Source organism: Cebus imitator, unplaced genomic scaffold (assembly GCF_001604975.1).
Source record: "Cebus imitator isolate Cc_AM_T3 unplaced genomic scaffold, Cebus_imitator-1.0 Scaffold469, whole genome shotgun sequence".
Taxonomy (NCBI): Eukaryota; Metazoa; Chordata; class Mammalia; order Primates; family Cebidae; genus Cebus; species Cebus imitator.
Genome location: NW_016107784.1, coordinates 1,658,948 through 1,676,321, shown reverse-complemented (window position 1 = coordinate 1,676,321; position 17,374 = coordinate 1,658,948). Strand labels below are relative to the sequence as shown.

At 36.8% G+C, this 17,374-nt stretch overlaps 1 protein-coding gene across 1 annotated transcript; it reads left to right on the top strand.

Annotated features, from left to right (window-relative positions):
* The first annotated feature begins 4,335 nt into the window (after positions 1–4,335).
* On the top strand, positions 4,336–10,742 carry LOC108291879 (WD repeat-containing protein 72-like). Its single transcript, XM_037732741.1, is given in 6 exon segments — positions 4,336–4,449; positions 5,936–6,055; positions 7,010–7,191; positions 7,615–7,687; positions 9,769–9,955; positions 10,321–10,742. Coding segments are annotated over 6 exon segments (930 nt in total). The 3' UTR covers positions 10,575–10,742.
* The last annotated feature ends 6,632 nt before the right edge of the window (positions 10,743–17,374 follow it).

The window sequence follows — 17,374 nt, the reverse complement described above, 5'->3', positions numbered from 1 at the left end:
ATTGAGTGGAAACGACAGAGAATACAAAGTTGTCTCTGCTAGGGAGATGTGTGTTTGGAACGTCACCAATGGACAGTGCGTGAAGGCTACACTTCCTTACAGGCACAGTACAATCTATGTAAGTACGCTCACTTCCTCCAGAGCGTTCCCGGATTCTGCAACTTGTTTAGGGCATCTGCAAATACACTTCTAAAGAAGTGTCTTTGGAGAATATCCTTTTCTTGAATTTTTATTTTGTCATGAGGGTCGAATATCATCAGTAATCATCTGCTATTATGGCATTTTTCTTTCCCAAAAGGTATTAGTCAAGCAGATTTTTCCCGATTCTTTCATTTTTGTATCTTTCTAACAGATTTGAAAGACAGTGTCCATATGTTGCCTTAGTGACACAAAACACACATACTTGTACACATGTAAAAATTCAATGTTAATGATGTGCTATGTTATAAAGCATAATTTTTTCTCTCTCATTTCCAATTTCAACCCCTATTTTTTTGTGTGGATAGGTTCTTAATTTCTAAATGTCTTATTTATGAAATGAGAGCAAGCAGCATAACTGTAACTTTTATGATAACTTCCCAATCTTCAAAGCAAATCTTGGCTTTTAGTACATGACTTCCAAGCATATGCAGTGTGGTTGCACGCTTCCAATGGTGCTGACCATGTTTTTAAATATTTCATACTTTTAGTGTTGATGATTTGCATTGCAACATTCACAAACTCTCTTCTATTTTTCTGGGAATAAAATCCTGCACAGAGAGAGCTGGTTAAAAGTAGAATGCATTACTTGGAAATAAAAGATTTCCAAAACTTATTTGGCACGATAATACTCAAATGCCCTTCAAACCCTTTATTTCTTTTTAACATACAGAATTGTTGCTTGGGTAAGGAACCAGGGTTTTGTTGTTGTTATTAATTTTTTTTCTTTAAGAGACAGGGTCTTGCTCTTTCACTCAGGCTGAAATGCAGTGATGCTCATGGCAGCCTCAAATCCTGGCCTCAAATCCTGGCCTCAAGTGATCTTCCTGCCTTAGCCTCCCAAAGCACTGGGATTATAGGCATGAGCCACTGTGCCTGGCCCCATGGTGGTTGTTTAGTTCCAAGTTACACTCTAGAAATAAAATAAGTGTGAGCTTTCCATGATTTAGAATAAAATCACTCCTTCCAAAAGGTCTCTCTTTCTCCAGAAAAATCATGAGATGCAAATGAGACTAAAGGGCCAATGGGAGTTTGGAATAACCGAACTAAGAAAAATTTGAGCTGCAATTCAGTTCAATACCTTAATTGATCATAAGCTAAAACTAAAATCTAGAGAATTTAGTTCAATGTAGAAAAATTATGTTAATTTCTAGTTATAATGAAATGTTTGCTTTGATTTCCATATACATAGTATTATCACTGCTCATTCCAGATGACAGGAGAAGGCTGGCTTCTTTGTTGTGGAGAATATCAAGATGTCCTCATAATTGACGCCAAAACTTTGGCTGTTGCCCAGTTTTAGATCATCTCAGTTTCCCAATTGGATCAACTGCATGTGCATTGTTCACTCCGTAAGAATTCAAGGTAGTAGTTGGATATTATCTGACAGTAAGAGATCACATATAAAAATATCTACTTTTGAATTATTTGTCAAATTATTGGGCAGGAATTCAGAAAGAACGCTTCTTTATGTTTACCTATTAATGAGGATATGTCTGTAATATGTCTGATCAAGAAAAGCTAAGAACACCCATGCCAGTGGTTCAAAACATTGGAAAGTCAGCAAAAGGTTATAATGAGGTGGAAAGAGGAGAATCTGTTTTTTTCTTTCATTTTGTTTTGTTTTTTGAGACGGAGTCTCACTCTGATGCCCAGGCTCTAGTGCAGTGGCATGATCTCAGCTCACTGCAGCCTCTACATCCCAGGTTCAGGCAATTCTCTGCCTCAGCCTCCTGAGTAGCTGGGATTGTAGGCACATGTCACCACACCTGACTAATTTTTGTATTTTTAGTAGATATGGGGTTTCACTATCTTGATCAGGCTAGTCTTGAACTCCTGACCTTGTGATCCAACCACCTCAACCTCTCAAAGTTCTGGGATTACAGGCGTGAACCACCGCGCCTGCCCAAGAATCTGTGTTTTTATAACCAAGTTCTGCTTGTTACATTTTCAGAGTGACAAGCAGGTTTTGCTGTGGATTAGCAGGACTCCTGGAATCTTGCCCTGCTCTATCTTCTGGATGCAGTATTGATAATTCAGCTCCTGTAATGAGCGACTGCAAAGGGAGGTGGAAGTCGGCTCCTCACTTACTTCTGAAATAGGAAGGCTTCCTGTTATGATGATTCGCAATGCAGTTCTGCTTCTAGTGCTCTTCTTCTCTCTAGGAATCACTCTGAAACTTTAAAACAGATTTCTAGCATGATGTGGAATGTTTATTTTTTTCTAGTTTAAAAGTAACTCAAAATATTAAAATTTTCCATCTACACAGCCCTGCATAATTCTCAAATGACTATGAAATGATTTTTACATGCCCAATTATATCCATGGTCAGCTTATATGTGACTTTTGTTGTTTTCACAAAAGATTCTCTCTTGGTGGTATCAGTAGCTGGTGAGCTCAAAGTATGGGATCTCTCCTCATCTATCAACAGCATTCAGGTTGGCTTGGGAACCCTACTCTTTTTTCCCTACAATTTCAAGTATATTCATCAAAACTTACAAATTACAAGGCTATTACATGCTTATTGTTAAAAGTTCAAATAATATAAAGTGTATAAATTCTACCTCCATATTCTCCCCGCATCCATCTTCCCAGGGGTGACCATTGGTACAACTGGCTTGTATCCTTCCAACCTCTTCTCTATGTATATATAAATGTTTTCATTTATACACACACGCATACGCACAGAGAGAAAGACTACATTTTTAATTTAAAAAAAATAGCGGAGTATCTTTCTGGTCCTTACAGCAGAAATCCCCCTTTCTTCCGAGTATGTGTTAACAGTGGCAGACAAATGATTATAAACAACTGAGAGGCACGTCCCTGGAGGGTCCAGTATACTCACCTCTTCCCTGACATCAGGCTACAAGTTGAGATGATGGACAAAAGAACAATCATACGATTTGTGTTGATGACAAAATTATTTAGGCTTCCCCAAGGAGCTCTGGGATCTGTTTAGGAATTTATTGGTTGAGGAAGCCTAGGAATTTTGTTGGTATGCTGAGATCAAGAAATGCATATCCAGCATTATCACAAACTTATTGGGAATATAGTAATCTATGTGCCATGTGTTGGCACTTTGTTCATTTTTTTTTTCTTAGCAATTAAAATACTAGGTGAGGCATGGTGGCTCACGCTTGTAATCCCAGTCCTTTGGAGGCCAAGGGGAGTGGATCACCAGAGGTCAGAAGTCTGAGACCAGCCTNAGAGATCACATATAAAAATATCTACTTTTGAATTATTTGTCAAATTATTGGGCAGGAATTCAGAAAGAACGCTTCTTTATGTTTACCTATTAATGTGGATACGTCTGTAATATGTCTAATCAAGAAAAACTAAGAACACCCATGCCAGTGGTTCAAAACATTGGAAAGTCAGCAAAAGGTTATGATGAGGTGGAAAGAGGAGAATCTATTTTTTTCTTTTCTTTTCTTTTGTTTGTCGAGATGCAGTCTCACTCTGCTACCCAGGCTCTAGTGCAGTGGCATGATCTCAGCTCACTGCAGCCTCCACATCCCAGGTTCAGGCAATTCTCTGCCTCAGCCTCCTGAGCAGCTGGGATTACAGGCACATGTCACCATACCTTACTAATTTTTGTATTTTTAGTAGATATGGTGTTTCACTATCTTGATCAGGCTGGTCTTGAACTCCTGACTTTGTGATCTACCCGTCTCAGCCTTTCAAAGTTCTGGGATTACAGGCATGAACCACCACGCCTGCCCAAGAATCTGTGTTTTTATAACCAAGTTCTGCTTGTTACATTTTCAGAGTGACAAGCAGGTTTTGTTGTGGATTAGCAGGACTCCTGGGATCTTGCCCTGCTATGTCTACTGGATGCAGTATTGATAATTCAGTTCCTGTAATGAGCGACTGCAAAGGGAGGTGGAAGTTGGGTCCTCACTTACTTCTGAAATAGGAAGGCTTCGTGTTATGATGATTCGCAAGGCAGTTCTGCTTCTAGTAGTGCTCTCCTACCTAGTAATCACTTTGAAACTTTAAAACAGATTTCCAGCATGATGTAGAATGTTTATTTTTTCTAATTAAAAAGTAACTCGAAAGATTAAAATTTTCCATCTACACAGCCCCACATAATTCTCAAATGACTATGAAATGATTTTTACATGCCCAATTATATCCATGGTCAGCTTATATGTGACTTTTGTTCTTTTCACAGAAGATTCTCTCTTGGTGGTATCAGTAGCTGGTGAGCTCAAAGTGTGGGATCTCTCCTCATCTATCAACAGCATTCAGGTTGGCTTGGGAACCCTACTCTTTTTTCTCTACAATTTCAAGCCTATTCATCAAAACTTATAAATTACAAGGCTATTACATGCTTATTGTTAAAAGTTCAAATAATATAGATGTGTATAAATTCTACCTCCATAATCTCCCCCCATCCAGCTTCCCAGGAGTGACCATTGGTACAACTGGCTTATATCCTTCCAACATCTCCTCCACGTATATATAAATGTTTTCATTTACACACACACACACATACGCACAGAGAGAAAGATTACATTTTTAATTTTAAAAAAATAGCGGAGTATCTTTCAGGTCCCTACAACAGAAATCCCCCTTTCTTCTGAGTATGTGTTAACAGTGGCAGGCAAATAACTATAAACAACTGAGAGGCATGTCCCTGGGGGGTCCAGTATATTCATGTCTTCCCTGACATTAGGCTACAAGTTGAGATGATGGACGAAAGAACAACCATACTATTTGTGTTGATGACAGAATTATTTAGGCTTCCCCAAGGAGCTCTGGGATCTCTTTAGGAATTTATTGGCTGAGGAAGCCTAGGAATTTTGTTGGTATGCTGAGCTCAAGAAATACACATCCAGCATTATCACAAACTTACTGGGAATATAGTAATCTACTTGCCATGTGTTGGCACTTTGTTCATTTTTTTTTTCTTAGCAATTAAAATACTAGGTGAGGCATAGTGGCTCACGCCTGTAATCCCAGCCCTTTGGAGGCCAAGGCGAGTGGATGACCAGAGGTCAGAAGTCTGAGACCAGCCTATCCAATATGGTGAAACCCTGTCTCTACTAAACATACAAAAAAATTTAGCTGGGCATGATGGTGTGCACCTGTAATCCCAGCTACTTCGGAGGTTGAGGTAGGAGAATGGTTTGAACACAGAAGGCAGGGGTTGCAATGAGCCGAGATCGTGCCACTGCACTCCATCCTTGACAACAGAGCAAGACTCCACCTAAAGAAAAAAATAAAAAAATAAAATACTGTAGGCTTTTTTAAGTCATCATTTTACATTTTTTGTTTGACCTTTCTGCTATGTCTAACGGTCTGTAGCTTATTCTTAATCTTGTCATTCTCAGCATCCAGCCATAGTTCCCCACAGAATGTTTGTTAAATTATTGTATATAATGAGTTCTTGAATCCAAGAGGATTTCCTGATCACAGCTTCTTTTTTTTCCCCCAAGAAATACATCCTTTATTTCTTTAAAAACTTTTTTAAAGACTTTCAGGAGTACATATACAGGTTTGTTATAAAGATAAATTAAGTGTGGTGGAGGTTGGGTGTACAGATTATTTTGTCACCCAGGTACATAACTTCTATTGCAAAGTAACTTCTTAGTTCAAAACACTCAAAAGGAAACTCAAATATTTTTCATTTTATAATGGTGTGATCTACTTAAGATGTATGGGAAGAAGGTCTTCTCATGGCTGTGTATAAATTACCTGAACTACTACTAAAAAATTTTCTTTCCTTTTGAAGGAAAAGCAAGATGTCTATGAAAAAGAATCCAAGTTTCTTGAGTCCTTGAACTGCCAAACAATACGATTTTGCACATATACTGAGAGACTTCTCCTGGTGGTATTTTCTAAATGTTGGAAGGTATTACAAAATAAAATAATAAATATCAGTGATATACAAATGTAATTTGGCTTTTTTGCGCAAAAATAATAATATGATTTAAATATGATAAAAATTCTCTATATATAGTATTACCAGAACACGGAATGATGTGTCTTTTATGACTGACATATTAGTTTTTAACTCTGTAATAAAATTGGGATAGATTACTACATATTTAATACCACGGTATGCAACAGTTTTGTATCTCAAGATACTAGATATGTAGTAGTCTATCCTAATTTTGTTAACAACAAACCATAATAACAATGAATATTTAGCTCTAAATTATTTTCAAAATTTGGTGTCTACACTTTAGAACTAAAAATATACTTTTCACCTAGTTGATTATACTTTTAGATATTTTACTTTTTTATTGGTTTTAAGAGGGAGTAACATTATTTTCTTGAGAATATGTTCACTGACATTTCCCAGAAGAAAGAAAAGCTAAGTTGCCATCATTTCATAGCATGCATTTTTCTTTAAAGTTTTGTATAACGGATCGGTTAACAAAACTCTACAGCCTTACTTGTATGATGATAATATATTTTTGAACAAAGATTTAAAAGTATATGGTCTAACAAAAGATTTATGTGATATACACTTTTTATGTGAATAATAAATTTTCAAATATAAAACCTGGTCTACTCATTATGGAAATAGTAAATTACTTAGAAATTTGGGGATTTTTGGTTTCTATGTTTAGTGTACACACTCTGGAATAAAATAGCCAGATGAACTTTATCCACTGAAACCTACCCTAAGATAAATATGATTAAATAAGTGATGGTAAAATATCATCTTAATATATGAGTACAGTATAGTCTGTTATTAACACTTACTATGATGTTATATTATTACTATCAGAATTTATATTTACCTTATTGGCAGATTAAATTTTAACCTTTGATAATGTGCATCAACTTTATATTTTAGGTTTATGATTATTGTAGTTTTTCCCTTCTGCTGACTGAAGTTAGTAGAAATGCGCAGTTCTTTGCTGGTGGAGAAGTGATTGCAGCTCACAGAATCCTCATATGGACAGAAGATGGTCACAGTTACATCTATCAGCTGCTGAACAGGTGGGCTCAGATGGGAGCGGCATACAAAACATTCAGGTAGAAAATGAACTTTGGGAGGTTTATTATGTAAAAATCCCTGCATGCTGCCCATGATCAAAAACCAGAACAAAACAACTTTGGCACTAGAAGATTTACTCTGGGCTTCGTAGGCTTCAGCCTTTGTACAAAACAGCAGGGGATGGAGGAATGAGATTAACCATGTATAACTTGTACAGCTGGTGCTGGGTTCTCAAAAAGTCACTTGTAATTATTAACCCAACAATTTCTAACTAGAGTTTAGAAACTTGAACGATACCATCCGGCTTTTGAAACTGGGAGGGGGAAAAAAACGAATAAATGTGTGTGCATGAACTGAGAGTACTGATGTTGATGATGATGATGGTGATGATGATTTACAACTTTCAGTCCTTATTATTGTCAAGCATACAAACAACCTCATTTACTTTAGTTGCCACCAAGATCCCAGTTTGAAACTGATGTTCGAAGAGGGGAATTCCCAGGATTTGAACTCAAGTGGTTTAGTCCAAATCTGGTAATGGGTTTTGGAGTGAGTTTCTCAATTCTTCTATGAATAACAAGAAGTGTTAAAATTAATTGAATAGGGACTAAACGTCAGGGACCATTCTGAGCACCGTATCTTTATCTACTCATTATTTCTCACACCAATCCCACATATCAGGTCCTTTTATTAGTCTTCTTTCACAGGTAGGGAAAATGAGACAGTGAGGTGTACCAAATTGCCTACAGCAAGTAACATGCTCTTTTAGTACAGCTATCATGTGGTAAAGCCAGGATTTGAATCCAGGCAGTCAGCCCGGGATTTCAGTTCTAATGGCTATGTTTTATTACCTCTTGGAGGATGGAGACTCTCATGGACACTGTGATGAAAAAATCAGAATTCACATGGTAAGGCACTATGAAGAGGTTTTCAGGTGAATAGCAGAACTAGAGGCAATTGTTTGGGAGGAGGAGGAGCGAAGGACCAAGGGGTGAATGTGAGCACGTGAGAGGCAGCAGTGTAGAAGGTGAAGGCAGCGGGGATGAAAGCAACAGGGAGATTCAACTGCAGGGGCAAAGCAGCAGCTGGGAGGGGTTGTGCTGCCACCAACTTGAGTAACCCACCAGCCTCTTGGAGCTTCCTTTTTAAATCAGAATAACCAGAGAGTTGGAACAATCTGTTCTAAGTGTATACAATGGTAGGAGAGTTCGAGTAGCCAATTTAACCAAATTTTATCAACACCATTTCAAATAGCTATAAAAATCATGACTTACAGTCACCAAAGTGCCCTCTGAGCCTTAAAAAAATTTATTTAGAAACTGACTTTATTGGAACCATTTTCCGTGATGTTCTTATTTCTTGGGACTACAGGGAATTCATTACAAATCTTGGCTGGATGACCTTGGATTGGTTTCTTATTTTCTGTCAGAGTTTTCTTATTTTCATATCAGGATAATAACAATGTTTACTTACTACATAGCTTTGTTGTGAAGATTAAAGGTAGCTAATTTTGGCCCTTAATAATCCCTAATGAACAGAGCTTTTCACTAATATGTCTAAATCCAGACTTTAAAGCATGTATTTTGTGACTAGGAAGCATCACTTTTCTGGACTTCTTTAATTCTAGCACCCACAGTTGGCTTTCTTTTTAGGATGACTTTTATTTCTGCACTGAAGAGAGTTCAGGCTTTGTCTGTGTAATCACTTAAATGATTTTGATCCCTTATGCATAATCTCTATTTTCAAACCTGCCCAAAGAACAGCTGCACTGTCCTGAGAAGGACCAGGGATGCTCTAAGCACATTCCCTATAGTGAAGGCATAGTTTTAAGGGCACTGGTGCCCACTATTCATATTCTGCTTCAGCAAGATCATAAATTATATATAATGTATATACAATGTTAAATATCATAGATTTATATAATGTATAACACTGTATATGTACACACACACACACACAATTATAAATTATAAAATCATTTTCCTTTGTAGCCACTTGAGAAATCTGAAATCAAGTATATTTAATCTAAAAAACAGTCGACAAAAAGTGGGAAACATATTAATAACATACAATTACTATATAAATATTAGTTGTTGCTGTTTTAGCTGACCATTAGAACTACACAGGAACTACTGTATAACAGTTACAATTATAACTATTCAGGACCTGGGCTCCTGAATCAGAATTACGGAGTCAAAGCCCATTGCTACCTCTAATCGTCTTAGACAGACCAATCTCTTCACTTCAAGTTTTCTTGTCTGTAAAATGAAAACAACGCTAATACCAATTTTATAAGGTTATTTATAAGATTATTTAACTGAATATGTAGAAAGCCCCTTGCAGTAATGTGTACACGTAGCAGTATATATATATACATACACACACAAACACACACACACACACACACACACAAATAACATGGTCAGTAAATGTTAGATACTCTCATTAACTTTCTGAAGTCTATGACTTTGCTTCTTGTTTTATAAAGCCTCTTTAGTCCTAGATCACAGATTACTTCTTAGAAATTTTGAAACAGTGGGAAATAAATTGAAAAGACTTACATCAGTTATTAAGTGTTGTTTCTCTGTTTAAAAACAGTGGCCATCTCTCTATAGTTAGAATATTTCCTACATAAAAGCTCACTTTTTGTTTCAGAACAGAGCCGTCCCCTTGTTATGGGCTACATGAATTGAACGGAAAGAGCCTTTTACAAGGTACTCTTCTCTGGAGAAGTCTCAGGGAGAATTATTTTGTGGCACATCCCTGATGTTCCTGTGTCCAAGTCTGATGGTTGTCCTGGAGGTAAGTCAGTTTCCATTTCTAGTCACATGTCTTCTGAGAACTAATTTGTCATTAACTCATTGTTTCTTCTAAGGTGAGCAATATGGGACCACAAACAGGAAAAACTTATTGTGTACTATTATGTATTAAATGACAACATAAAAGCAGGTATAAACACAAAGCTTATAGATCTTATATAGTAACACAACCAACATAATTTATGTTAACATCAACTGAACGTAACAAGAGATAAACGCTGGCAATATGAATAGGGGATAGACTGTTAAACTGTATTCATATTTTTGAAGGGAGGGTGCTTTGATATTTTCCATGTCTACGATGCATTGATAAACCAAATTTTCTTTTTGTGTTTGTTTTCTTTTTAGAGATACCAATAACTACCACCTGGACTCTTCAAGATAATTTTGATAAGCATGATATAGTGTCGCAAAGTATTACTGACCATTTCTCTGGGCTTAAAGATAGTGCAGGAACTGCTGTAGTCACTTCATTAGAGTATATTCCAAGTCTTGACAAACTGATATGTGGCTGTGAAGATGGGGCAGTTTTCATTACCCAGGCTTTGAATGCTGCCAAAGCAAGACTTCTAGAAGGCGGTTCTTTAGAAAAAGGTCGTTGAATTTTATTTGACGCTATTTATTTCATTTATCTAAGCTGCAATTTCAACAAGGTGCACTAAAGAAGATTTAGAGAACTAAAGAATTTATTGGCAAATGCCAATAAATGTGTACCTATTTTAATGTTAAAGTAAACCATACATATAGGGTTAAAAAAAAAAAATCAAGCACAGGGTTATACAATAAGAAATGAGTTTTTCTCCTTACTTGATCTTCCAGTTTCTTTCTTCAAAGGCAACTGCTAATAACAGTTTACTTATACTCCTCTTGAAATTTTCTATGTGTATTTAAGGACGTACCAAGCATAACAATATACAGTCTTTTAATTATATTGCACAAATAAAAGCATATTCTACATGCTTTACTCAAATGTCCTTAAACAAATCTAACTATTTCGGAGTGCATTCTTTATGAGCTGACTTTAAATAATTAGTAATAATCTAACTTTAATTTCTTATTAATTGGTACGTAGGTTTTCTAGTTTTTAGCTACCATGGACAATGTGGAATTGATTACCATTGTATATATATATAGGCATATCTGTATATTAATTCCTAAGAGTAGAATCACTAAATCAACACTTGTTTGCATTTTTAATTTTGAAAATATATCTAAAATATTCTGTAAAGAACTTTCATCAATATGCATGCATTTTCACTAATAGCCTGTAAAAATGCCTTTCTCCCCAAACTTAACCAACTTTGTATGCTATTAAACTTTTTAATCTTTGCTAATCAGAAGAAAAAGAGTGTCTTTCTGTTTCAAGCTATATGTCTTTGTGAATGAAATGTCTGTATGTGTGTATACATCTTTCTGCATTTGTGCATCACAACAACAAATACCTATTAAATTGTCTTATGTAAGGGAAAGAAGTATAGGAGGTGAATGAGATTTAGAATGCATAGAAAAAAACTTTACACTGTTTTATTGTTAATATTATTTGAGGTGGAGTCTCACTCTGTTGCCCAGGCTGAAGTGCAATGGAGCAATTTCAGCTCACTGCAACTTCTGCCTCCCAGGTTAAAGTAATTCTACCTCAGCCTTCTGAGGAGCTGGGATTACAGGCGCCTACCGCTGCGCCTGGCTAATTTTTGTATTTTTAGTAGAGATGAGGTTTCACCATGTTGGCCAGGCTGGTTTCGAACTCCTGACCTCAGGTGATTTGCCTGCCTAGCTATCCCAAAGTGCTGGGGATTACAGGTGTGAGTCACTGTGCCTGGCCTATTTGATTATTGTTATATAAATCCTATTAGAGCATAAGGTCCTTAAGGGTAAGGACTAAATCTCAATTTTAAAAAATCTTCTTATATTGCCTACTATTGTTCTGAGCTTACTTTGGCCACTTACTAAATGCTACTGACTTACGCTTCAGTGGTTGACTGAAGTGGAGGAGTAAATGGCAATGAACCAAGGAGAGGTAAAGTACTGGTGTACAGCTAAATGGCTGCTGTTAAAAGTTAGTGAAAAAGCGAAGACCCAACAGTTTTTATCTAAACTGATTTATCCTAACATCCAGAAAGCAAGAAGAAGCCACACTTGACTTCTAGCATCTGAATGAGCACTCATCCTGGTTTGTTAGGAGATACAAAGTGAGGATGTCCATCAGAATAGAAGTTTCTGAAGTATAATAATAATTCTTAGATGAGGTTTACTTTTAATTTGAATAAAGAGAGTTTGTGGTTTATGAATTTGGGGGAGTTTAGCTAATGATGAAGGAAGAAGCAGTGTGGCTAGGGGCAGAGTCACCCTTTAGCACAGTAGTGTGTCACTAGTCCTGTGCTCTCATACAGCTATGATTTGAAATGTCCATATGCCTACCAAGTGCCAAGCAGAGTGCTACAAAATTATAGACATTACCTTATTTATTCCACACAACAGTCTTGTCTGAAGTAAGGACTATTATTATCCTAAATTTTCAGATGTAACATCTATGGTTTAGAGGGAAAGGAAACTAGATATGGTGACATATCTAGTAAGTGATAGACCCAGGGGGAAGAAAAACGCAGATTCATTTAACAGCAGTGCTGCACTGCACTCTTAAACATTTTGCTTTGCTTTTACACACTTGGATGCAAGCCACTTAACCTCTCTGAGCCTCAGATGCTTTATCTGTAAAGCAAAGAAATAGAATTAGGTAATCTCTAACATCTTTCAAAGTAAAAATATTTTCTGAAACTTTTTTTTTTTTTCTGGTATACTAGACTTAGTTGCTATAATTTGAAGAATGACAGGCTGGGCGAGGTGGCTACTGCCTGTAATCCCAGCACTTTGGAAGGGCTGAGACAGGTGGATCCCTTGAGCCCAGAAGTTTGAGAACAGTGTGAGCATCATGGTGACACTCTGTCCCTCCTAAAAATATAAAAATTAGCTGGGCATGGTGGCATTCACCTGTGGTCCCAGCTACTAGGGGGCTGAGGTAGAAGGATCCTCCAAGCCCAGGGAATTTGAGGCTACAGTGAGCCATGATCACACTACTGCACTCCAGCCTGAGCAACAGAGTGAGACCCTGTCTCCAAAAAAAAGAATAAATATAAGTAATTTTCTGAACTTATTTTTGTAGAGGCAAATAAGCAATATTCTGAACTTATTTTCATGGAGGCAAATGTATGAAGTGTTCACTCTTTTAGAACAGTGTTTACTATTCCATGACACTGGAATTGGTAACTAATATCCTTAAGAATCAGTAAACCTTTTTTTTTCAGACAGAGTCTTGCTCTGTCACCCAGGCTGGAGTGCAGTGGCATGATCTCAGCTCACTGCAACCTCCATCTTCCAGGTTCAAGTGATTCTCCTGCCTCAGACTCCCAAGTAGCTGGGACTACAGGCACAAGCCAACACACCCAGCTAATTTTTGTATTTTTAGTAGAGATGGGGTTTTACCATGCTGGCCAGGCTGGTCTTGAACTTCTGACCTCAAGTGATCTGCCCTTCTCGGCCTCCCAAAGTGCTGATATTACAGGCATGAGCCACTGTGCCCGGCCTAGAATTAACAGACTTTGAACAACTAACTGTAGCGCTTGATCAAAACCATGCTCTGGCTTCTGGTGAGGCACTTGCTTTTTAAGATGATCTAATGGTGTTCACTAGTTTTCTTAGCCAAGTGCATGCTTTAATTATATGTAATTTCCTTATGTTAAAATTTTATAAAAGAAAATCCTGGATGATTGTCTGAACAAAAATAACATCTGTATTATTTGGTGTTTCATTGTTTTTCAGATTCTCGCCCTCACAAAGTTCTTAAAGGCCACAACCAAAGTGTCATTTCATTACTTTACTCACATGGTCTTTCTTCGAAATTAGACCAAAGTTGGATGTTGTCAGGGGGCCTAGACTCATGTGTCATCTTGTGGGATATCTTTACTGAAGAAATTTTGCATAAATTCTTTTTGGAAGCTGGTCCAGTAACAAGTCTTTTGATGTCACCAGAGAAGTTTAAAGTAAGACAAAGAGTAAAATATAACACATAAATTTGAAAGTTATATAACATTATAGAATACTTAATAAGACAAGTAAAAATGACCCATATATCCAAAAAAAAGAAAGCTGTAAGTTCTATGTTCTTATAATACAACTGGATTTTTAAAATATTTATTTCTAATATTTCTATATGAATTTTATTATTTTAACTTACATTATACAGATAATGTGGCTCTAAAGCAAAGGTTTAATCAATGCTTAGCTTCATAAAAGCCACTTAATTGTTTCTCTTCAAGTACTTAGATCTGTTTTTTTTCTCTAGTTTTATCTCTTAGTTTTTAATGAAATTATCTTTTAAAAGTAAAGGTAGTACATACTCAATGCAAAAGCAAGTCAAAAGAATCCATAAATTAGAAATTAACTTTTGCTTCAATAACTTCTGTTTTGCATTGAGCCAAGATCACATCATGCATTCCAGCCTGTGCAACAGAGCAAGACCCTGTCAAAACTTTTTTTGTAAGGATATTGATAGTTACATTTTTCTTCAAATTCTGTGTGTGTGTATGTGTGTGTGTGAGAGAGAGACAGAGAGAGAGAGAGAGAGAGAGAAAGAGAAAAAGAGAGAGAGAGAGACAGGGTCTCACTCGGTCACCCTGGCTGGAGTACAGTGGCATGATCATGGCTCACTGCAGCCTCAACCTCCTGGGCTCAGGGATCCTCCTGCCTCAGCCTTCCAAGTAGCTGGGACTACAGGCATGTGCTGCCACACCCAGCTAATGTTTTTTATTTTTATTTTTGCAGAGATAAGATCGTACTTTGTTACCCAAGCTGGTCTCCAACTCCTGGGTGCAAGGAATCTTCCCACCTTTCCCTCCCAAAGTGCTGTGATTACAGGGGTGAACCATTGCACCCAGCACAATTTCTTCTTAAATGAACTTTTATTTGCTTATTCACTTATTTATCAGAGAATGAACTTTAGTAAGTTTGTGAGCATCCACCTTGTGTTGGGCAAAATGAAATAGCTTTAGGTAGAATTTTCTCATGTAAAGTCAACTTAAATTCAGCTTTTGTAAAGTCGACTTTAAAAAAAAAAACATGAACAATCAACTTTTGAGTTTCTTCTGTAGTAAAAGGACATGGTAACACAGGTAAAATGATTTTTTAAGTCAGTTAATTTGCTTATAAACATTATTTCTTTATGGTTTATTCCTAACCATAAGATTTGTGTTTACATGGTATGTGGGTATATGTATGTAAGTTTTCTAGAGCACATTGGGCTGCCTGTTCTAGAAGCTGTGGAATGGGCAGGTTCTCCGGGAGTTAAGACGGATGGGGGAAATGACATTTGATCTATTCTACAAATCTAGGCTCCAGATCTATCACACCTACCATTTTGTGATTTTTTTTTTTAATTGTACAAGAAAACATGTGCCCTCATCTTTCCCCATTGCCACCCCCAGAGAGGTTAATGATGAGTAGTGGGTGTCTCAAGGTTTCCAAACTGAAGGTTTAAACAAAACAGCCAAAAATTCTGGCTAGATCATTAGAAGCCACCATGGATAGTAACTGTCCTAACCTGTTCAAGGTAACCACATGCTGACTTTTAAAAAGTCTCTTAAGGATTGCTGTCCTAGGAACCTATTTTTGGTCCTTATGTCTTTGAGGCTATACATTCAGTTGGAGCTATCTAATGCTTACCTCTTTTAGATTGTGTCTACACTGAGTTTCCTGTTTGGATTAGAATCTGTATAGTTCTGGGAACAGCACCAAATCATATTTTGAGGCTTTAAGTGGAAAATATCAGCTCTTGATACCCTTGGGCCTAAGCTTTTGTCTACAAATAGCTTCTTTTTGTGGCAACAAATTAGTTCTGGGGTTTATTTTATTCTGCATTATTTCCAATGTCTGCCTCACTGCCTGAATTTGCTGAGTGATGGTCAAGTCCTTCATTTACCTTAAAAGTAGATCTGTCCTGACCTGTTGAGTTTAAACTCAGTGTTTAAATATCCTCTGTAGAGTATGGAAAGTGCTGTAGGAAGCAGAAATATCCTTTTTATAAATACGGCTTTAACAAAACTTTTTAATGTTACTGAGGGGAGGAAAAAACTGACTTGATCATAAGGAAAGCATTTGACTACTTACATAAGCATGTTGTTTTTTCACAGCTAAGGGGTGACCAGAGAGTTTGCTGTGTGTGCAGTGACCATTCCGTGGCTCTCCTTCATCTTGAGGGAAAGAGTTGCCTCCTGCATGCCTGGAAGCACCTTTTTCCGGTGAAGATGATAAAATGGCACCCGGTTGAGAATTTTTACTGTTGGATGTACAGATGACTCAGTCTGTATCTGGGAAATTGAAACAGGTAAATTGAAATTTTACTCCTTTCATTCTTTATATATTTATGATGTACAAGCATTTGACCAGATGGAAGAAGTTTCAGAGAAGATACGGTGATGACCTCGCTTGCTTTAACCTTTGTTTGGGCTGCATTTAATGGCTTCAGTTAAAGGCATGTGTGCAAAATAGAACACAATGGCCTAAGTCAGATCCTGACCAACTGATGATCAGCTGACAGGGCAGTGCACAGGAATGAGCCGGGTATTTCTGGAAGCTATAAATAAAAACATAAGTTATCTACTTTAATTATTAACAAGAGAGAAATTTAGTGTCCTACTGGTCTCAAATTATCATTAAATTCTGCTTTCTTCAGCATGCTCACCATCTCAGCAACCTTTTGAGCTAATTGATGATCAGTAATAATGGAATATAATTAATTATAAAACTCCAACAAGTTGAGTCAGCGAAGCTGAAAACTGAGTGGCTCAACTGAACTTTTGTTATCGTAGCATAGAGAATGTAGAGTTTGAACTTTAAAATTAAAAAAAAACTACTACATAAGTAAATATTGAGAGTAATACATTCCAGAAAATGCTGGGAACATATCAAATAAGGTGAGGTAATTAATGAATGTGAGTCAGGGAAGTTCATTTGAGTACATTTCACTGAAACTATAGTATGATTTTTAGTGATTAATCAGTGGTGGTTTTATGTTGGGTGTTATTAACAGACTGGATGGTTTATAATATTATATAGTTTAGAGCCATACTTCACCAAAATAATGGCTATTTTCTTTGCATTTGACTATCGTGTGTAAGTGAGGATGACTAACGTACTAGTGTTTAGAGGTGCAACATAATACTGCCTTACATCTGTAACTTTTTTTATAGCTTCCGTGGGCTTTCCTGCTCATTTTCTCATTTGATTCTCACAACTTCTGAGGTAGATTGAGGAAGTATTATTCACCATTTTATTGATGAGGAATTTGTAGATCCAATACATAAATGTGTAAGACGTACAACTAGTAAGTAGTGAACCAGTTTGAGGGTCT